Below are 22,304 nucleotides of genomic sequence, written 5' to 3' on the forward strand. Positions count from 1 at the left end.
TTTTATTGCTTCTTCTGAGCAAGCCACCCAGTTCCTGCTGGCAGCAGTGGGATTTCTTCCCCCTACACGTCTTTTTCTTGTTGGTTCTGAACGCTAGTTTTACACTTTAAGACTTCCTGAAGGATTTGGGTGCTTCCTAAACTTTGTGTGTGTGGCGTCCCCAACGTGTGGCTGGTGCTGGGGTGGACACCTGGCATGTAACGCCTCTGTGGAGTGGTTGGATTGGAGGCAAAGCTGAAAATGGTGTGTTTGGAGCAAGGACACCAGAGCAGACCTTTCTGAGTGAGCGCTATGAGTTCTGTCCAGACCCACCTGCAGCAGCTGAGGATCTCTTAGGGAGAGGCCAAGGATTTGGTTTTGAATCCAGGTTGTGTTTTACTTAGAGGTGTCTCCTGCCTCTCTCTCCTGGGACAGGAGAACCTGGAGCAAACCCTGCAGCTGATTTCTATGAGCTGGGGAGAACAGTCCCATCCTGAGTGACCTTCTGGGTTCAAAGCACTCCACCATGCACCCCCAGAATCTTCTCCTAGTTTGAGTATTTTGGATTCAGAGCATGAGGGATCCTGGTGGCTCATTTGGTGTCAGAACAAGATGGGTTCTTGGAAGTGTGCAGGTTACATCATGCTACTGCAGGCATTGCCAGCTTGGGGTCTTGAAAGGAGCCAGAGTGGTTTTAGCAACCTTTTAAACTAAATACTTCTTTATTGGTCCAATTTTGGGGCTTTCTTGAGGTGTTCCTTCAGGGTTGTGAGTCTGGAAGCTGTCAGGAGGTGTTGGAGATGTTTCCTGCAGCCTTGTTTTCCATCTGAGTCATGTTTGTTGCTTCATTAATAGCTTGTCTTGTTCAGGAGGTGCTCAGCCCAGCTTGAGGAGAAGATGATTTGCAGTAGCTCAGAGGTGGTGAGACCTTGAGGTTCATCACCTCCTTCCCTGCTCTGCAATGTTGAGATGTTAGAAGCGTGCTGTCCTGGGTTGGGTTGGTGGCTGTGGGATGGTTGCTTGCTGCAGGAGATGGTGGCTTCCCCTCACCTTGTACCCACTTGGGGCTGTGATGAAGAGGTTCGTGCACCGCTGGGTTTTGGAGGGGTGCTGGTGTGGCTGGTAGTGTTGGAGCTGTGCTGTGGTGAGATGTGGGGGCTTGGAGGGAGCTGGTCAGAGCCTGGGGGCACAAGTGGAGCTGGCACATCATCAGGCTCTGCCTTAACCTTTCATGGGAATTATTCCACAGCATGGTTTGGGTTGGAAGGCACCTCAAAAGCTCACCCTGTCCACCCCATCCTCCACTGATGAGGCTGTTCAGAGCAGCTCCAGCCTGCCCCTCAACACTGCCAGTGGTGAGGCATCGTTGTTGCTGAGCTGGAGCCCCAGCGCCGGCCGCAGGAGGTGGGGAGCTGAACTGCAGCGACCTGGGTGCGTTCCCATGGCCTTCACTGGAGTTTGCTACTAGCAGAGAAGCTCCAGCCACTGTTTGCCTAGCTGGCGGCTCTCTGTGTCCTGCTCAGCAGCCAGAGCTCAGGTTCTTGAGAACTTCAGTGTCCACCAGAGCCAGCTCCTGTTGCCTGTTTGGGTGCTCAGACTGGGGCCAGCCTGAGTCTCTGAGCTTAGAGCCACCACCAGGCTCCATATGAAGTCTGCAGCTTTTCCATGGAACTGTCCAGTGCTGGCTTGGACCTACCTGGTAGATGTTTGTATCTGTGAGCAGAAGAGACTTTATCTCCTCATGCTGTTAAAGCTGTAGTGGTACAGCTGATACAGCCCCACTTGGGATGAGAAGTGGTTCCTTTGAGGACAGCAAAATCATCCCTGGCTGCTGCATACCGAGGGTGGAGAAGCCCTCAGACAAGGGACACCTTGGTGGAGTCATTGCGTGGGGTGAGATGGATCACGTTGAGAGCTCCAAGAAGTCCTTCTGCTGTGTCTCTGTGTTGTGATGGAAACCAAAGATCACAGAATCAGCCAGATTGGAAGAGACCTCCAAGATCCTCAAGTCCGACCGATCACCCAACCCTAACTGATCAACTCGACCATGGCACTAAGTGCCTTATCCAGTCTCTTCTTGATGCTGCAGCAGGTTCTCTTGGACACCCTAGGGTGAAATACATTTATCTGCTGCTGCTTCTGCTGCAGGTAGACCTCCTCAACTGGAATCCAGCTTCATTTTGAGCAGAGATGAGCTTCCTACTGTCCGCCATTCCCACAGGCTGCTGATGTTGGTGGAGCTTGGTGGTGCACATGGGTGGTTTGGTGGTGCTTGAGTTTTAGGATCAGGGCATTTGAACACCCTGATGGTTTTATTTATGTGACTCGGGTCTGGATTCAGGTGATCTAAAGCTTGAGGCTTTTGGTCATGGCTGTTCCTGCAGATTTATGGTGGGTGTGGGGACTCCAACACTCGGTGTTGGTGGCACTTTGGGGCTGGATTATTTTTGGCATTCTGGAGGCATCTGGATTCTCTTTTCTGCTTTTCTCTAGGGCAGACAGTTGGTGAGGGTGGTGGCAGCATGCTCCTGGCACGTGTGCTGTGGTTGAATCTCCAAATCCAGCTCCTTGAGGGAGCTCTAATCCAGCAGGAAGAGGCTAATGGAGCTTCCCTTCAGGTGCTCCTACCCTTGATTAAAGAGACTAATGATGGTCTCATGGGGCAAGAAATTGAGAGTGGTGAGGGAGCAACTTGGCTCTGAGTGAAAGTGAGGGTTCCTCAGCTCTGTGCTAAAGCCTTGGTGTCTCTGAATATGTTACTCCAAGGACATTGAGGAGCTGGAGCAGGGCCAGAGAGGGACAACAGAGCTGCTGAAGGGTTTGGAGAAAAGGGCTGGTGAGGAGCAGCTGAGGGACCTGGGGGAAGAAGTAACAGAACAAGAGGAAATGGCATCAAGTTGCCCAAGGAGAGGTTGGACGTGAGGAACAATATCTTGCCCTTGAGGGTTGTCCAGGCCTGTTCCAGGCTGCCCAGTCCCCATCCCTGGAGCAGTTTCCAAGCCATAGAGATGTGGTGCTGAGGGCCATGGTTTAGAGGGGACCTGGCAGTGCTGGGTCCATCGTTGGACTCTATGATCTTCAAGGCAAAATGCTTTATGAAAAGTCAGAGTATTAAAAGAAAATTCTCTTTATACATCCAAACATGTCTCACCTGCTCACCTGGCCACCCGCAGCAGGTTGCCCAGGATCACAATGTCCAGGCAGGTTTGGAATCTCTCCAGAGAAGACCCAACTTGGGGTCTTTTCATTGCTGTGTTTTGAGTGTGTTTTTCCTGGAGCTGGCTGTGTCTGAGTGCTCTGGGAGTGCTTCTCTTCTTGTTTTTCATCAGTTTAGGTCTGTGGATCTGATTACTCCTCTGGTGGAGGAGTTGCAGAGGGAATGACACCTGTGAGCTGGATAGGGAAAGTCCCAGCCTTGGGATGCTTCCCTGGGAAGGTGTTCTAGAGCTGTTGGGTTCTTCAGAAAGGAGGGAATTTAGCAGCTGTAGGCTACCCAGGGAGGAGATGTTGGGTTCCATCTCATGCCATGGAGCTTTAGTCACCTGAAGATGTGCAGATAATTACAGACCTCACACTGCATCTGCAGGAGCAGCTCATGCATGAACTCACCTCTCCTGAGTGCTGCTGCTGGGTGATTGCTTGGAGAAGCGATGGAGAAATCCCTAGGTTTTGGGTGGTTCTCCTGTCCTCATTTTAGAGGGAATGATTGGAGAGAGTCCACTGGAGGCTGGGAAGCTGCTGAGGGGCCTGGAGCAGCTCTGTGAGGAGCAAAGGCTGAGAGCCCTGGGGCTGAGAGCCTGGAGGAGAGCAGCCCCAGAGGGGAGCTGAGCAATGCTCAGCAAGAGCTAAAGGGAGCATGGGGGGCAAGAGGCTGGGGCCAGACTCTGCTCAGTGGTGCCCAGCGACAGGGCAAGGGGCAGAGGGCACAAACTGGAACCCAGGAGGTTCCTTCTGAACAGGAGGAGAAAGTTCTTTGGTGTGAGGGTGCTGGAGGCCTGTGCCAGGCTACCCAGAGAGGTTGTGGAGTCTCCTTGTGTGAAGAGATTCCAAACCCCCCCTGGGCATTGTGCTCCTGGGCAAGCTGCTGTGGGTGCCCTGCTTGAGCAGGGGTTGGACTGGATGATCTCCAGAGGTCCCTTCCAACCCCTCCCATGCTGGGGTTGTTTCTCTTTTCCTCTCTTCAGTTGTCTCTTTTCCTTGCAGTGGCTCAAAGGGGGCTGGAGGTGGCTGGTGACAGCCTTCCTGCCACCTCCTGTGGGACAGAGCTGGTGACATCATTCTAAATATAAGCTGGCTGTGGGTATATTTAGCCAGGGAAGGAGGGAGGGCTTCTAAACCTCTGTTTTTAATAGACACAGAGACATAAAGAAAAACTCCTGTTTGCTCTGTGTGTTTGGCCCTCATCCCAATTAACAATCTGGATTCATTTGATTACTTAGGTGATTAATTAGATTTATTAACGAGCTGAGCTGTTTCTGTGGCTTTGGCAGGGTGCAGGGTATTTGCTGGAAAAGATGATTTTTTTCCCCCTCCTTTCCTTTTGGTGGTAAATTTCCATAAACCTGCTCCATCCTTGGAGCTGCCTCTCTCCAGCCTTGGGGCTGGATCCCACCTGGGTGCCAAGTCCTGTGAGGCCTGGTGCTGATGTGACGCAAGCCCTGAAATTCAAGAGAAGCATGGGCCAGGAGGCCAACATTTGACCCAAAATCTTGATGTGAGAGGAAGAGTTGCCAGGCTAGGTCTGGGGAAGGAGCTGGAGCCTGAGCAATGCTTGACCTGAAGCATCATTTTCAGGACAGATGTGGATTCTCACTGGCTTTTCCCACCACCTTCTGGCTCTCTCCAACTCCCTGAAAGGAGGTTGGAGCCAGGTGGAGGTTGGTCTCTTCTCTCACGGAACAAGAATAAATGGCCTCAAGTTGTCCCAAGGGAGGTTTAGGTTGGACATGAGGAATAATTTCTTCCCCTTGAGTCTTGTCAAGGCCTGGCCCAGGCTGCCCAGGGCAGTGGTGGAGTCCCCATCCCTGGAGGGGTTTCAAAGCTGTGGAGATGTGGTGCTGAGGACCACGGTTTGGTGGTGCTCTGGCAGTGCTGAGTTTAGGGTGGGACTTGATCTTAAAGGTCTCTTTCATGCTTCCTGGCTCTCCAGTGGATTGTGGAGGTGTTTGGTGTTGTGTCTGTGAATGCTGAGGTAACTTTGGTGTGACAGCTCAAGGGGAAGAACTGCCCTCAAATGTCATTTCTTTGCCTGTGGTTGAAGCTTGTAGAACTACTCCTCCTCGGGGACAGGATTGCTCCTGGGCTGAGAAGTGAATGCAGGGGACAGCTTTGGTGACACATCTCTGTACCAGGCTGTTGTGGATCCCAGCACGGGCAGTACAGATGTTTCTGCCTCACCCGATGCCACCAGGGCTTCCCAGTGTCTAGCATCAGGTGTGGAAGCAGGTGGAGTTCTGCAAGCCCAGCCTGAGGTCCCAAAGAGGGAGAAATGTTGATTTGCAGGTACTTCGGGAGACAAAAGATGACCTGTGTGCCAGGGTGGGGTGTTTGACCTGCACGATGATACCTTGATAGTAAGGTCAGGGTGGGAATTTGCTTGCCAGTGCCAGGAGGTGGTGATGACTGCAGGGGTTCTGTTCCTGCGGGTGAGCCCGGGGGTGAAGGGCTGGTCCCTCAGGAAAGGGAAGGAGGCGTGGGAACCTCCCTGTCCTTACCCACTCCAGAAGAAAGGATGTAGCCTGGAGCTACCTGGGAGCTGATGAGCTGCCTTAGAGGGCTTGGGAGTGAGACCTCCCCCAGCTTGTGCCTGCCCTCCGAGGGGGAGGGGTTTTGTCCCCTTTGTAGTCCCCTTGCTAGTCCTCAGAGCTGCCGCTGAGGTCAGAGGAAACCTCAGGCTGCATGGCCTCGGCTGCTGTCTCCTCTGCTAGGAGCGAAGGTCTGTGCTGGGCAGCGGTGCTGGTGAGTGTAAGTCACCTTAGAGATTTCTGCTGCTTGTGATTCTCTGTTCAGGTCCTTCACCTTCCCCTGCCTCTCCCGTGGCTGCAGAGGGATGCTGTAGGGAGTGGTGGTGTAATTTGGGGTAGGAACTGGGTTGAAACACCAGAATGAGTTCCTTGCTATCAACTGTCTTTGGACTCAGAGCCGCTCAATTCAGCACGTGTGGAGGCCTGCTGGTGGGGTGGGAGCAAAACTAAAGGCAAACTGGGGGGGGTTAGCCTACAGATTCCACTGATTCCTCTTCCCTCTGAGCCCAGAAGTGCTGTGATGTGGCAGTGAAGTCAGAGCTGACCATCCCTGCTGCTGGAGAGGGTCTTTCACAGAGCCTGGCACTTGAGTTCTCTCCTTTCCTTCCTCAACGTGCAGGGTGTTTACTCTAAACCTTGAGCAAAGCTTGAGGAGAAGAGGGCTGGGGAGGAGCAGCTGAGAGACCTGGGGTTGTTCAGTCTGGAGAAAAGGAGGCTGAGGGGAGACTTTCTGGGTCTCTGCAACTCCCTGCAAGGAGGTTGGAGCCAGGTGGGGGTTGGTCTCTTCTGCTTAGGAACTAGTGATGGGATGAGAAGAAATGGCCTCAAGTTGCCCCAGGGAAGGTTTAGGTTGGACATGAGAATTCTTCACTGAAGTGATTCTCAAGCACTGGTACAGGCTGCCCAGGGAGGTGACTGAATCCCCATTCCTGGAGGGGTTTAAAAGCCCTGGAGATGTGCCTGAGGGACATGGTTTAGCAAGTGGGGGTAGCCAGGATGCTGGTCCTAAACTCAAGCTTAGTCTTGAAACTGGTTTTGTGTGGTTGGAGAAGTGTCTTGTATGGTTGTACTGTGGTGAGATTTCTGTTCGAGCCACCGTAAGGCTCTTGCTCTTTGTAGGTGCTTTAAAATGTCCATGGCCTGAAGAACCTGGAAATAAATAGATGTGGGAGGAAGGAAGCAGATAAGAAAAGGTTGGAAATAGGGATAACCAGCATGGTGAATTCTTCAGGCTGTTGTGGAGAGCTGGGAACTGACCCTGAGCTTTAAGCCTGACCTAACTGGCTGGAGGAAGGTTTTGGTTGCAGCCTTCTGAAGTGTTAGAAGTTCAGGGAGGTGATGGAGATGGTTAGTGAGATGGTGACCTTGCTTTGGGTGCTGTTTCTGCCCTATTGTGGGCTGGGGGGAGGGTTGGTGGTGGGTTTTGTAGTGGTTTGGGGGATTTTGGTGGTGTGTTTGGGGGTCTTAATCCTGTGTGGTTTGTTTTTTTTTTTTTGGGGGGGGTGTTAATGCTGTGGTTTTGGGGCATTTTAATGGTGCAGCTTTTTGTTTTAATGGTAGATTTGGGGGGCGTTAATAGTGGTCTTGGGGGGTTTAATACTGCTCTTGGGGAAGAGGGTTAATGTAATTTTTTGGGGGGTGTTTAATGATGAGTTTAGGGAATTTAATGCTGTTTTGGGGGGGGTGGTGTTAGTGGTGGGTTTTAGGCTGGATTCAACCTCATCCTTACCCAGGGAAAATGGCCTTAACTGGAGGGACAGCTTAGGGGTGCACATGGTTTTAGGAGTTAATTACCTCAGGGAGGGAAAATGGGGGTTGAAGAGCGCTTGGTAGGTGTGAAACATTTCCTTTTGTGCCTCATCACCCCAAAGGAAGTGATGCTGAGGCAAGAGATTACCTGAAAAATGACCCCAATTGAAGTTCTGGTGGTGAGAGGATACTGCTGCTGCAGCCGAAATCTCTCCTTCCCTGCTCTGAGAGAAGGATGAGGGAAGAAGTCTGTGTCCCTCCCATCCATCCTCATCCTTCCCCTCTCCCAGCTGCCATGGGAACAGCAGTGCTCATGTTGATTCGTGTCACGGTATCAAACTTGTTTCCTTCTTCACATTGTCCCTGGCACTGAGCAGAAAGGGGAGAGCAGGAGCTGTGTGTGTGGTGCTGAGTCTGGGAATTCCCTGAGCAGTTCTGGGTGAGGAGCAGGGTCCTGGTGTGCTTCTAGTGGAACAGAAGACTCCTGGAAACTGTTTTCTTCTTAAACCAGGTCTTTTTTTTTTCCTTTTGTTAAACAGAAGCTCTCAGCTTTCTCTAAATCGCTGCTATTATTAACAGAGATAACAAAAGAATTAGTAAATGAAGCTCTGGCTACAAAACCTCTCAACCTGTAGCTTTTCCAAGGCCTGTTGCCTCTGGCCCACTTTGCTTTGTGAAAGGAACAGCAGCAAAAGCGAATTGCTTTCAGAAATCGTTCTCCCCCCCCCCTTTATTCCTTCTCCTTCTCCTCCTCTCTAGGGTTTGGTCACTCTCAGCTGGACTTCCCCCAGCAAGGGTCTGCAGATGGCTCTAGCAGACCCAGGGTTTAATTCAGAGCTGGGGCTGAAGCTGCCTTGCCAGCTGGCAAATCCCAGCCGTTTTAGCTTGTGCCATTACTTTTTTTCCTCCCCTTTATTTCCCCCAGGCTGCAGAGAAAGGAGTGTAAATGTTCACAGTGAGGATTTATAGCACTGCAAGGTCTCCATATTCTGTTGTAAGGCCTCTTAAATCTGTTCTTGGGGACTGTCTTCCAGGTTGGCCTGAAGCGGAAACTACAGCAGTTGAGTTTCTTCTTCCAGCCTTGACATTTATGATTTTTATGATTTATAGGCTTCATTTCAGGGGGAGTTGTATTAGGAGGGGAGCATTTACAGGTGACTCCGTACACTAGGAACCCACAATCTAAGGAAAAATCCCCTTTGGGCATATTCAAGGTTATCCAGTATGTCATTCAGCCCTTATTTTCCTAAACAAAAGAAGAAATCCTTATTTTCAGTCCACTCAGCTCCTTGTTTTCCTGGAGTGTGCAGTCCTCCCTGTTCTTCCCTGGCAGGTTCTTTCCTCTGCTCTTGTTTTTACATTTGAGCACAGGAGAAATGTTGTCTTAGCTCCTGCTCCTAACCTGGTGCAACCATTGCACAAACCAGCAAGTGCTGGTGTAGGAGCAGCAGGGAATGGCAGAGTTGGAACTCTGCAAGAACAGGTAGACATTTCCAGTTCCCTTGACCTCATTTTTGGAGTGCTTGGCTTGGCTTCAAGTTTCTGTTTAAATAAGAGGTTTGATAGTGATGGTTTTTCCCCCCACTCCTGACTGTTCTTTAGTCTTTTCTCTCTCCATGGCTTTTTGGGGGGGGAAGGAGCAGGATTGTCCATTAACTTCCCTGTTTGTTTTTTTTTTTTTTTACTCCTGGCTGTAAGTGATCCAATTCTGGTGCAGTTTTTTTGGGAGCACATTTGGATAGTAAAAGCACAATGCTCTGTGGAAAAGATTCTGCAGCATTTTAGCACCAGGTTGGAGTTAGTCATGGGGACCTTTGTCCTCGGTTTTTATCTCCACGTTAGGGGCTGATAAACCAAGTGGGTGATAGCACTCCAGTCCAGAAGGGTGTTATCAAATCCTTGCCTTTGGAGGGTGGCAGGAACTGAAAGAGCAGCAGAGAGTGGACATCATCATCTGTAAATGCTGGCAGGGCTGGAAGCCCTCTGGTGTGAGTCCAGGCTGAGAGGGTTGGGCTGGGTCAGTCTGGAGAAGAGAAGGCTCCAGGGAGACCTTCTGGTGGCCTTGCAGTGCTTCAAAGGGACCATCAGAAAGCTGAGGACAGACTTTTGAGCAGGGCCTGCTGTGACAGGACAAGGGCTGATGGTTTGAAGTGAAAGAGGGAGATTCACACTGGAGAGAAGGAAGAATTCTTCACTGACAGGATGGTGAGAGCCTGTCCCAGGTTGCCCAGAGAGCTGGGAGCTGCCCCATCCCTGGCACCATTGCAGGTCAGGTTGTTTGGAGCTGTGAGCAGCCTGCTCTGGTTGCAGATGTCCCTGCTGGCTGCAGGGGCTTGCACTGGGTGACCTTGAAAGGTCCCTTCCCACCCATGATTCTCTGATCTGTGGTGACAGACCCCAGAGGTGCAGCCCTCCATCACCAGCCAGGCAGTGCTGAAACCTGCCCAGATATTTCCTTTTTGGCTTTAGGATCTTACTGGAACTCCAAAGCTGTTAATTTGTTGTGTTTCCCTTTGCTTTGCTTAGCTTTGGTGTTGGGAATGAAGGTTAGGTGTTGGTGGATCCATGGGCAGCTATGGAAGTCCCATCAGCATCCCCATGCTGGGAAGACATTTCTGGCAAACCTGGCCTGAGCTAAGGAGTCTGGAGGTTGAGATTTCCTCTAGCTGACTGCTGAGCTTTTGCATTTTGATTCCTTTCCTCAGAAAGAAAGGCACGGCTGAGGCAGGTCAGGCTTTCAGATGGAGCTATGCTAATGCCCACACAATGCCCCATCGGGATGGGCTGCATGCCTGCTCCCGATGGGCCTTTGTAGGCTTGCAGGGCTCTTAGTCCTGCAGATGCTTAGATAAGAAGAGCTTCAGGCTTCCAGATTTTCTTCTCTTAAGAAGAAGAAAGGGGGGAAAAAAAAAAAAAAAAAAAAAGAGGCTATTTGGGAAGTGAAGCTCCTCAGGTTTTGTCTTCATGCACACCAGTGTGTGTCATTTAGCCTTCAGAAGCCTGAGGGCTGTTGAGGTTTTGGTGGCTGTTTTAGCATAAGCAAAGCCCACCTCTGTTTCAGAGTTGGGTGAGGATTACTCCTTCAGCAGGAGAGAAGGTTCCGGAGAGCTCATTCACATGAAGCTGTTGAAGCAGCTAAGAAATGCTGGAGCTGCTCAAGCTCTGAATGTAAATACAACTTGAGGGTTTTGCTGACACAGTTGTGACACACCTGAGATGTTTCCATGTCCAGGAAAGCTGAGAAGCTTTCACCAGGAATATTTGGGGCAGCAGTGTGGGGCCACAGCCTTAAAAAGCCTTTCCTGCAGATGCAAACTGCTCTGTGCTGTGTGGGGATTTGGGGTTTCCTGGCTGTTGGGTGCAGTCCTGCATCCTCTTGCAACCTGATCTAGTAGGACGTGTCCCTGATTCTACCAGGGGGTTGGAGCTAGCTGGTCTTTAAAAGTCTCTTCCAACCCAACCCATTCCAGGAGTCTGTGGTTCTATGATTTGTGAGCTCATCTTGCTCTCACCCAACCAGTCTTCGTCATTAGTCAGATCTGTCGGAATCCCAGCATGGTAGGGGTTGGAAAGGGCCTCTGGAGGTCACCCAGTCCAACTCCCTGCTAAAGCAGGGCACCCACAGCAGCTTGCCCAGGATCACAGTGCCCAGGTGGCTTTGAACCTCTCCAGAGAAGGAGACTCCACAACCTCTTTGGGGTAGGCCTCCAGCACCCTCACACCAAAGAATTTTTGCCTCCTGTTCACTTGGAACCTCCTGGGTTCCAGTTTCTGCCCCTTGTCCTGGGCACCACTGAGCAGAGTCTGGTCCCAGCCTCTTGCCCCCCATGCTCCCTTTAGCTCTTGCTGAGCATTGCTCAGCTCCCCTCTGGGGCTGCTCTCCTCCAGGCTCTCAGCCCCAGGGCTCTCAGCCTTTGCTCCTCACAGAGCTGCTCCAGGCCCCTCAGCAGCTTCCCAGCCTCCACTGGACTCTCTCCAGTAGTTCTTTGTCTCTCTTGAACTGGGGAGCCCAGAACTGGATCCAGTAGACCAGGTGTGGCCTGACTAGGACACAGCAGAGTTGGGGGAGAACCTCCCTTGACCTGCTGCCCACACTCTTCTTCATGCCCCCCAGCAGACCATTGGCATTCTTGGCCACATTGCTGGCTTCTGGGCAACTTGTCCACCAGCACTTGCAGGTCCTTCTCCTTGAAGCTGCTTTCCAGCAGGTCAACTCTCACCAGCACTGGTGCAGGAGTGCAGGACCCTACACCTGACCTGGTTGAACTTCATGAGGTTCTTCTCCCCAAGCTCTCCAGCCTGGCCAGGTGTGCCTGGACAGCAGCACAGCCCAAGGGGTGTCAGCCACTCCTGCCAGCTTTAAATCCGTAGGATGGTTTTATTTTAGGGGCAGCCTGAGCTCTTTGGATTGTAGTATGAATTCTTGGGGCTGCTGTAGGGAAGCAGAAGATGCTGCTTGGGATTTTTATGACCCACTTGTTTGTAGACCTCTCCAGCTTCACTTTTAGTTTTAATTTGCCTTTTTTCAATCACTTTCACTCACAGAACTGAGCCATTCTCTGTTCAGTTTCAATGCCAATTATAATCACTCTTCCTTTTCCATACCTGCAGCTGGAGGGAAACAAATTAGGATCGCTCCAAACCTCTGGAATCCTGCTGGAAAAGTGTTGGGATGTCTGCTGGGATGAATCCCAGTTGATGTACAGTGTGGTCTGCTGGTGCCAGCCCCTCGCTCAGCCCTGGGACGTGGGGGTTTTATGTAGCTGCAGGCACGGTGTGGGTGGGATTTGGCAGGGGGTTGGAGGCAGCAGTGGCATGCTCACCAATCTGGGAAATCTATTTTTAGTGTTTGGATCTGGGGCGAAGGGGGAGGCTGGGAATGGAGGTGGGATCCAAAACCTAAGGCAGCTGCCTCCTGGATTGAGGTTAGCCTGTCTGAGGGCTCTCCTAGCAAGGTAGGACACCACCAGGAGTGTCACATCTGCTTCGTGCTGACACACTTCCTCTTAACCTACCACTTTATTCATGGAATGGAATGGTTGGGAGGGACCTCTGGAGCTCAGCCAGTCCAACCCCTGCTAAAGCAGGGCACCCACAGCAGCTTGCCCAGGAGCACAATGCCCAGGGGGGTTTGGAATCTCTCCACACAAGGAGACTCCACAACCTCTCTGGGCAGCCTGGGACAGGCCTCCAGCACCCTCACACCGAAAAAGGTTTCTGCCCACGTTGAGGTGGAATTCCAGTTTGTGCTCATTGCTTCTTGTTCTGTCCCTGAGCACCACTGATAAGAGTCTGGCCTCTTCTTGACACCCACCCTGCAGATACTTGTAGACATTACTAACAGTGGTTTCCTCACCAAGGGCAGAAAACTTCAGGCCACCTGTGCCAGTGCAGTGGGGGACAAGAAGCTGGGGCCAGACTCTTTGTCAGTGGTGCCCAGGGTCAGCACAAGGGGCAGTGGGCACCAATTGGAACCCAGGAGATTCCATCTGAACAGGAGCAGAAACTTCTTTGGTGTGAGGGTGCTGGAGGCCTGTCCCAGGCTGCCCAGAGAGGTTGTGGAGTCTCCTTGTGTGGAGAGATCCCAAAGCCCCCTGGGCATTGTGCTCCTGGGCAAGCTGCTGTGGGTGCCCTACTTTAGCAGAGGCTTGAACTGGATGATGTCCAGAGATCCCTTCCAACCCCACCATGCTGGGATTCTGTGATGAAGTTTAGAGCACTGGAGGATGCTTTTGGGCATCAAGTGGAGGGCATCAAGTGTTGGCCCAGGATTGGAAGGTTGGGTGGGGATCGAGGTTGTGCTCCAAATTAATGAATGGCTGGCAAAGTACTGATTAATTAAGTCTTGAGCATCATGGCAAATAGCCAGGGCTGCAAATCCATAGCTGTGAGGCCTTCATAAGAATCTTCTGAGAGAGGCAGATACTTTTCACTCCTTCTAGGCTGCTCAGGAAAATACTCAAGTGGAAAGAAAACCAACTTCAGGTCCTTCCATCTCAGTTAGGAGACTTTCTTTACCTACATATCCATGCAGGGTCTGTTGAAATGAAGGTTCTGGCTGCTCTGCAGCCTTTCAGAAGACACCACCAAGCCATCAGTACACTCAGGAAAGGTTTGCTCTGGCCAAGTCCCTGCTGAAATTTCACTGTTGGAAATTCTTGAGCTTCTGGACTCTGCCATGCTCTCCTCTGGAGACACTTGACTTATCTGCTTGAGCTTTGGGTGCTGTTAGTAGCACATGTCTGGCAGTGGGATTTTTTGGGGGGGGGGTTGGTGTTACCCTCACTCTGTGTCCCTCTGTCCATCCTTTTTGTGTTCCAGACTTCTGATGCTGTGGGTTTTGGCCCTTCCTGATATTTACACCTTTTTCTTCTCTTTCCTTTTGCATGTGTTCCTGGCTGGGTTGCAATAGAGAAGAAGAAAATGAGGTGAGTAAAAGTGGTTCCTTTCTTCATGAAGCTCCTCAGAGTGGTCCCAGCCTGGGTGTTTTGACCTGTAGATTCCTTGAGTTGACAGCAACTGAGGGTCCATTTAAAGCAAACTGGTGTGCTCTTGGGGTGCCTCTAGCTCAGTGGTTAAGTCCTGGAGAGCAAAGAACCGCTTCTAGTACCACTCCTGCTGTCTGCATGTGGGGATGGGGTAGCAGAGCATGAAGGTGGCCTTGAGTCATTCAGTTTAGGTGAATGCTGCTTTTTGCACCATGAGAAGGATTCTATGAGACATTTTTGACACTGAGGGTGGTGAGAGCCTGACCCAGGTTGCCCAGAAAGGTGAAAGATGCCCCATCCTGGGAACTATTCCAGGTCAGGTTGTTTGGGGCTGTGAGCAACCTGCTCTGGTTGCAGATGTCCCTTGTGACTGCAGGACCTTTAAAGGTCCCTTCCAACCCAAACCATTCTATGATTAATTTGTGGGGAAAAAAAAAAAAATTTTGCTGTGTGGGACTCAGATTTGAAAGGAGAAAACTTGGAGGCACCACTGGAATTCCCCCACAGGAACAGCTGATGATCAGTTTTGGTTCTGTAAAGTCAAAGAATCACAGAATCCTTTTGGTTGGAAGAGACTTTTAAGATCATCAAGTCCATTTTTTAACCATGAGCCCCCCCCCCCCAGCCATGTGGATTGCATTGGAATAGGTTACCCAAGGAGGTGGTGAAGTCCCCATCCCTGGAGGTGTTCAAGAAACCTGTGGCCATGGCACCTGGGATCATGGTTTGATGGCCATGGTGGTTCTAGGTGAATGGTTGGACTTGATGATCTTAGAGAGGTTTTCCAATCCAACCTATGATATTGGTAGGACCCACAAACATGTAGGACTGTATCTGCCCTGGTTGGCCTGGTGAGCATCCTGTCTGTCTTCCTTGTGTGTTCCCAACAAGTTGAGAGCTGCAGGAGCAGCAGTGATGACAAGTCTCAATGCACAGAGTGAGCTCCTGTCACCTTTTTCTGGCTGCAGAACACCCACAGCTGCCTTTTGGGGAATGTTCCCTTTCTCTAAACCACCAAAGGATGGAGAACTGCTCTGCTGGAGAGCTTTCACCAGTAATTGCTACCTATTACATTTCAAAAGCTGCCTGTGGAGGATGTTTGAAGCTCCTTTAAGTCACGATTTGTTAAACCCAGGTGTTATTTAAGGAAAAATAAAATCCCTGGAAGGGTTCTGAAATCTATCATCTGCTGAATAGGTGATGAAAAGGGGAGGAGTGGAAGCTTGGCAGCTCCTTGTTTTGTGCCTTCAGGTGCTGTGTTGGATGTTTCCAAACCTGGTTGTTCCATGTGTGAGCTCAGATTTCAGATCTTGGGGTTGGAAAGATTTTGATCCAAACATCAGCACAGTTTCCATAACTGAAGGTAAAATCCTCTCCCCATGGCTGTAGCAAGGAAGCCTGCTCTTAGATTTGCTGTCTTTGAGAACAGATCTTACTTTGCAGCGTGTAATTGACAGAAAAGGTGAAGCCAAGCCCTGACGAGACTTTGAGTTCAGACTTGTGGTGACCCCATCCAGTAGCCATCAGGGCATGGCTGAAAATAGGAACCTGCTCTCTTACTCATAGATCATAGACCCTTAGAATGGCTGCAGCTGGAAGGGGCTTTCAAGATCATCCAGTTCTAATGCCCCTGCCATGGGCAGGAACACCTCCCACTAGAGCTCAAGGCCTCATCCAGCCTGGTCTTAAACACTTCCAGCGATGAGGCATCCACAACTTCTCTGGGCAACCCATTCCAGTGTCTCACCACCCTCAGAGTAAAGAACTTCTTCCTAATGTCCAACCTGAAGTTACCTTGCTCTAGTTTCAAACCTTTGCCCCTTGTCCTGTCACCACAGGCCCTTGTAAGAAGTCCCTCCCCAGATCTCCTGCAGCCCCCTTCAGGTACTGGAAGGCCACCAGAAGTTCTTCCTGGAGCCTTCTCTTCTCCAGGCTGAACAGCCCCAGCTGCCTCAGCCTGTCCCCATAGGAGAGACGCCCCAGCCCTCTGATCATCTTTATGGCTTCTTCTGGGCCTTCTCCAACAGTTTGATGTCTGTCTTGTGTTGGGGGCTCCACAGGTGGACACAGTAACTGTTTCATCCTTTGGATGATCTCCAGAGGTCTTGTCCAACCCCCACCCAGCTGGAATTCTGTTTCAGAGCTGGGCAAGCATGTGGCCATGTACTTTGAACCGAGGTCACTGGTTGGATGCTGGTTTGATGTTTGAAAGCCTCCGTGACATGGCACCCCACCCATCTAGAAGGGCTCTTATTAATTTTTGCACCATTTTTTGCCCCAGTCATCTGCTGGTGGAGACCAAATGTGTGCATGGTACTGGGCTGAGTAGCCAGGCCTCGTCCTGTGGAGGCTGTGACCTGACTTGCTCAAGTAAAATAAAACCAGATCAAAAAGAGGCTATTTTTGGAGCTGTGATGGCCAAGGCTGCAAACTGGGGGTTCCATTACACCAATGTCTTCTTTAATGATTTACTTCAGTCTGAGCCACTCTGCATTGTTTTCCAGAGTTAAAGGATAACAAACCATGTCACAATTCATAGCAGGGCACAGGCAACTGCTGCTGCTGCCAGGGGATGTGTTCATGCAGCAGTTATGGGAATAAAGCCCAGCTCTGGGGGGTTTTGATCCTGCTCCAGCTCTCTCCTTTGGAGCTTTTCACCCCAATGCAATGATACTAATGCAAAGTGGATTTGTGGGAATCAAGGCCATTTATCAGAATGTCCTTGTAATGCAATCACAGAATGGATTGGGTTTGGAGGAGACCTTTAAGCTCATGGACTCCCAACCTTTACCCCAGCACTGCCAGGTCACTACTAAACCGTGGCCCTCAGCACCACATCTCCATGGCTTAGGAATCCTTCCAGGGTTGGGGACTGTACCGCTGCCCTGAGCAGCCTGGGCCAGGCCTTGATAATTCTTCCAGGGAAGAATTTCTTTGTCACCTAAATCTCCCCTGGGGCAACTTGAGGCTGTTTCCTCTGGTCCTGTCACTTGTTCCTTGGGAACAACAACCCCCACCTGACTCGAGTGTTCTCCTTTCAGGGAGTTATAGAGAGCCAGAAGATCTTCCTTCAGCCTCCTTTTCCCCAGGCTCAACAACCCCAGGTCCCTCAGGGTCTTACCAGACCTCATAGAATGCCAGACATCATGGAATGGTTTGAGTTGGAAGGGACCTTCCAGATCATCTACTTCCAACCCCCCTGCCATGGGCAGGGACACCTCATTCTAGTGCAGGTTGCTCAAGGCCTCATCCAACCTGGCCTTGAAAACCTCCAGGGAGGGGGCATCCCAATGTCCCTGGGCAACAATTCTTCTAACTGCATCTTCTTTTTCTTTGGCAGGGCAAGCCCGAGACCGTGCCCAAAGCTGGCTTTATCAAATGTCCTGTCTTCAAAGGCGTCGCTTCCAGTCGCTTTTTGCCCAAAGGCACCAAAACCAAGGTTAACCTTGAGGAGCAGGGAAGACAAAAGGTCTCTTTCAGCTTTAGTTTAACCAAGAAAACCTTACCCAACCGATTCCTGACGGCTCTCGGCAACGAGAAGCAAAATGAAACCCCCAGCCCGCCAGCAGCAGCCCTTCAGACTGACTTTAACCCCAAAAGTAAGATGGACCTGCTGGGGGATGCCACAGGTGCAGCTGAGGAGTCTTCCCCTCCAAAACCCAAGGTAGAACTAGGAAAGATCCATTTCAAAAAGCATTTACTGAGCGTCACGGTGAAACCGCTGCCTGCTGCCACGCTGCTCTCGCCGCCACCCCCTGCGGCACCGGGACCGGAGCTGGCGGCATCGGCCACGGACTTCCCCTCAACACCTCCACCTCCACCGCCTCCCCCTCTGCCTCCCCCTCCGCCGATGGCGTCGCCAGCAGCACCGATGCCAGTTCCTGTCGCCACAAGCTTGCCACAGCTGCCGGTAACACTGATGCCAACGCTGTTGCTGTCACCAGCCGTGGAAGCTGAGGTCCCTGCTTTGAAGGAGCCATGCCCTGTGGTATCTAAGGAGGCTTCGGAGCAGGACATCAAGCAGGACGTGGTTTCCCACGGTTCAGAGGAACATGTGAGCCAGCCCTTGCCTGAGCAGACAGAAACTACTCTGCAGAAGGAAGATTCCCATATTGGGAAAGAAGATGAGGTTTCTGACAGCTCCAAGGGTGCTCCATCCAGCTCCCAGAGGCAGGGCTCCAAGAGGAAGTTCTCCCAGTCCGACAGCACGCTGCTGGGCTCCGAGTCCGACGAAGACTCGGTGAGGACCTCCTCCAGCCAGCGCTCGCACGAGCTGAAGATATCCAGCACGGAAAAGGAGAGAGATCCCAGACGGGGCTCTGCCTCCCTCAGAGGTGACGATTCGGGGAAGTCCTCCTCGCGCTCCAGGTCAGAGAGGGATGAGAAGTACTCGAGCTACTCCAAGTCGGACAGGGATTCGCGCTACTCGTCCTCCCGCTCACGCTCGGACAGGGATAGGAGACGCAGCCGCTCCCATTCCCGCTCCCGCTCGGATCGGGGCTCCCGGCCCAGCTCCTCCTACTCGCGGTCAGAGCGCTCACATTACTATGAGTCTGACCGCCACTACCACCGCAGCTCCCCATACAGGGAGAGGGACAGGGACAGGGACAGGGACAGGGACAGGGACAGGGATAGGGAGAGGGAGAGGGAGAGGGATAGGGATAGGTCCAGGTATTCCCGTTCCTACGCAGACAGCAGGGCCCGGGAGAGCTCCGACTCGGAGGAGGAGTACAGGAGGACACATTCCAGGTCCAGCGACTCAAGGCGTACGTCGTCCCACTCCTCCTCCTCCTACAGAGACTCCAGGCGCTCTTACTCCAAGTTGGAAAGGGATAGCAAAGTGGAGTCGTCTCACAGTGACATGGAAAGGAGAGGAAGGTCTTCTTCAAAAGCAGATAGAGATTCCAAAAGGACTTCTGAAAGTGAAGTAACCAAAAGGTGCTCTCCCCTTGCTGAGCCAGGCTATCGAAAGGGGACATCCCATCCTAAGCCCGACAGTAATGTGAATTCCTCCCGCTACAAATCCACCCCTTCCAAGACCCCCACACCAAAGCCTGATAAATTTAAGAGTTCTTTCTGTTGTACAGAATCGATCGAGGAGATCAAGCAGCAGTCTAATTCTCTAGATTTAGAGACCTCTTGTCTAAAAAGCACCGAGACCAGGGTGGCTGGCACCAGGAAGTCGCTTTCTCCCTTCACCCACTCAAGCAATTCGCCCACGTCTCGCAAGGCAGATGAGCCCGAAGCAGGTTTTGCCAGCTCAAAACCTGAGGAACCTACAGCAAGCCAGTGCCAGGACAGTGTTAAGGAACAGGAAACTTTCCTCAAGGTAAAACATGAGCAGTTGAGAACATCTTTCCCCATGGAGTCAACTTTAAATGACTCCCCTGAGGGCAGAGCTGATGGTGTGGCACCTTGCGGTGCCTCCAGAGCAGAGGATGTCACCAACAGCCTGTGCCAGTCCGAAGTGTCACCTGTTGTCATGCCGGAGCCGTCGGATCCACTGCCGTCTCATGGGTTGGAGAGCACCTTTGTGTCTCCAGAGCAGGAGCTGGGTGATGCCCAGGTCCAATCCAGTGAGTGCAACAGCCTCTTTGGTCAAGTAGAGACTCCTGTCCCACAGCAACAAGAGGAAGCCACCCCTTTGCCCATGGGGAATGTGGATGATGCTAAAACCGTAGTAAGGGAGCTGGCTGATGAGGTGCCTCCCTGTGACCAAGCCAAAGACCCAGTGTTGTGCTACCTTTCGGACGACGCCACCCCTGCTTTGTGTCATTCAGAGGTTGAAATTGAAGCGGAACCGGCAGACCCCAGGGTGACCTCCGAGACGTTTCTCGATGTGCAGGTTGAGCCACAGACCGTCACATGTGACTATGAGTGTATAGAGGATCACCACTCAACACCTGCCTGTGATGATGAGCGGCATCATCCTGACCATGAAATAAGCCTGGTGGTGGAGAGCTCAAGCCAGGATCTGCCCCAAGATGACTCTTCCCTGAGGCTCCAGTCAGAGCCTCCCGTGACGCAGGAGCGCGTCTCCTCCAAATGGGACGTGCCGCCTCCAGATGGAGGCCAGGAGCTGCTCCAGTGTTCAGAAGCCAAAGAGGTGCTCAAGGTGGACACTCAGCACGTTGATCTTGTTTCAGCAGGAGTCAAGCCATCAGTCAGGGATGAGCATTCCTACTTTTCGGAAGTGCCGCTGGAGCTCCGCAGAAGAGAGCTCGTGGGGGAAAGCGCAGCTCCCACCGAGGAGGTCGGGCCGAGCGATTTGGGAATTCCGTGTCCTGGCATAGTGGCCGAGAAGGATGAGGGAGGTGAGCCCTTGGTGGCTTCAGCTTTTCCAGATGCCTTGTTTCCTTCTTGCAACGTTGTCGCCACCACGGAGGAGACGGAGTTGGTAACTCAAGCCCCGACCTGTGACAGCAGCGGCAGCGCTGCGGAGTTCGTCCCTGCTGGCCATGATGATTACTCTGACACTGGGGAGAGCAACAGTGTTGGGGGCAGCGATGACAGTGACACGGAGGACTCGGACTCTGATGATGGTGCACCCCCGAAGCGGCTGCAGTCCGTTGTGGTGGTCCCAAAGAACTCGACCATCGTGATGGAGGAGAGCAGCCCCGGCTCCTCGCGGAGCAGCCAGGGCAACAGGCGCTTCTCCGACCACTGGGACGACGAGCGACCCGAGCCCAGCAGGCTCTACTATGAGGAGAGAGTAGAGAACCTGGTAAGTAAAAGCGGGGCACAAGCAGAGAGCAGATGTTCTCCTAGAGGGATGGAGAGGAGTCCAGCAACTTCTACCGAGCTTGGCAGGAAGGAGGCGGAGGAGCTGCGGCCAGATCCGTGCCAGCCTCAGAGCGATGGCGTTGACAGCACGAGCCAGGCAGACCTCACAGCTGACTCCCATGGCAAACCCACCTCAGATGAGAGGATACCACTGAAGGAGCTGCTGGCTGTTGGCAGACCACCTGAGCAGCCCTTTTGTCTACCAGAGAGCTTGGAAAGCACCGAGAAATCCAGGCACCAGCTGAGCTCTGCCAGGCCAGACAGCAGGCAGGGCAGTGGTGGGCTTAACCTGTCTGGCCATGGGGACTTTTCTAGGCTGGATGGTTTTCAAGCAACAGAGGAAGGGAGTGGTTTGAGCTGGGACTTGAACCAGACAGAGAAGCCCAGCAGCACTTACCAGCAGCCAGACAGCAGCTTTGGGGTCTACTCAGGCTATGTTTACCAGCCGGGTTCCGAAACCTATGGTGCTTCCCAGGGCTACTGGCAAGGCAATGGCTACTGGGACACAAGAGCTGCTGGCAGGCCTTCTGCTGTCAGCTACGAACGAGTGCAAGGGCAGGTACCGGATTCTCTAACAGAAGACCATGAGGAGTATGAGGTGGATGAGCAGTGGGATGATGAGTGCAAGCCTCGTTTCCCCAGCCCCTCCAGTAAGTGCCAGGGGCCTGAGCAGAAAGAGGAAGGCTCGGTGCAGGCGCATGAGATCAGCAGCAACTCCACCAAGGAGCCGGTGCCTGGTGGGGAGAAAAAGGAAGAGGGGAAGGTTTTGGAAAAAAATGATGTGAAGGAACGAGGTCCACCAAAGAAAAGGCGTCCTGAGTTGGAGAGTGACTCCGAGAGTGACGTGGACTCGAGGGAGAAGAAGAAGGGTTTGAAAATAGAGGGGGAGCAAGTGGAGTTGCCACCACAGGACTCCTCCATGGTCGGTCACTTGTGCATCATGGATGACTTCAGAGACCCCCAGCGCTGGAAGGAGTTTGCCAAGCAGGGGAAGATGCCCTGTTACTTTGACCTGATCGAGGAGAACGTCTACCTGACTGAAAGGTACCACGCCTTGTGCCCTCCTCTGTTCCCTGCCTTATGGTGATTTTAGATTTTCATACAATCACAGAATGGTTTGGGTTGGAGGGGACCTTGAAGCTCATCTAGCTCCAACCCTCCTTGCCATGGGCAGGGACACCTCCCACTAGCCCAGGTTGCTCAAGGCCTTGTCCAATCTGGCCGTGAACACCTCCAGGGAGGGGACATCCATGACCTCCCTGGGCAACCTGTTCTAGTGTCTCATCAACCTCCCTGTAAAGAATTTCTTCCCAGTCTCCAATCTAAGCCTCTCTTCTCCCAGCTCCAATCCATTGCCTCCCATCCTGTCACTACAAGCCCTTGTGAAAAGTCCCTCCCCAGCTTTTTTGTAACCCCCTTCAGGTACTGGAAGCTCCTCTAAGGTTCTCTTAGAGCCTTCTCTTCTCCAGGCTGAACAGACCCAACTCTCTCAGCTGAACTTGAATTTGGCTCTGAGAGAGCTTATGTTGGAGGGGAGGGGAAGGGATGTCATGTTCCTACC

At 52.2% G+C, this 22,304-nt stretch overlaps 1 protein-coding gene across 1 annotated transcript in view; it reads left to right on the forward strand.

Annotated features, from left to right (window-relative positions):
- Positions 1 to 13,858: 13,858 nt before the first annotated feature.
- Positions 13,859 to 22,304, forward strand: part of SETD2 (SET domain containing 2, histone lysine methyltransferase) — a 41,657-nt gene continuing 33,211 nt past the window's right edge. Inside the window, exons 1-2 of the mRNA XM_054389944.1 lie at positions 13,859 to 13,900; positions 17,301 to 21,787. Coding sequence (XP_054245919.1) covers positions 13,859 to 13,900; positions 17,301 to 21,787 — 4,529 coding nt within the window. The remainder of the gene's footprint in view (positions 13,901 to 17,300; positions 21,788 to 22,304) is intronic.

The sequence above is a fragment of the Indicator indicator genome, chromosome 20, assembly GCF_027791375.1.
Source record: "Indicator indicator isolate 239-I01 chromosome 20, UM_Iind_1.1, whole genome shotgun sequence".
Taxonomy (NCBI): domain Eukaryota; kingdom Metazoa; phylum Chordata; class Aves; order Piciformes; family Indicatoridae; genus Indicator; species Indicator indicator.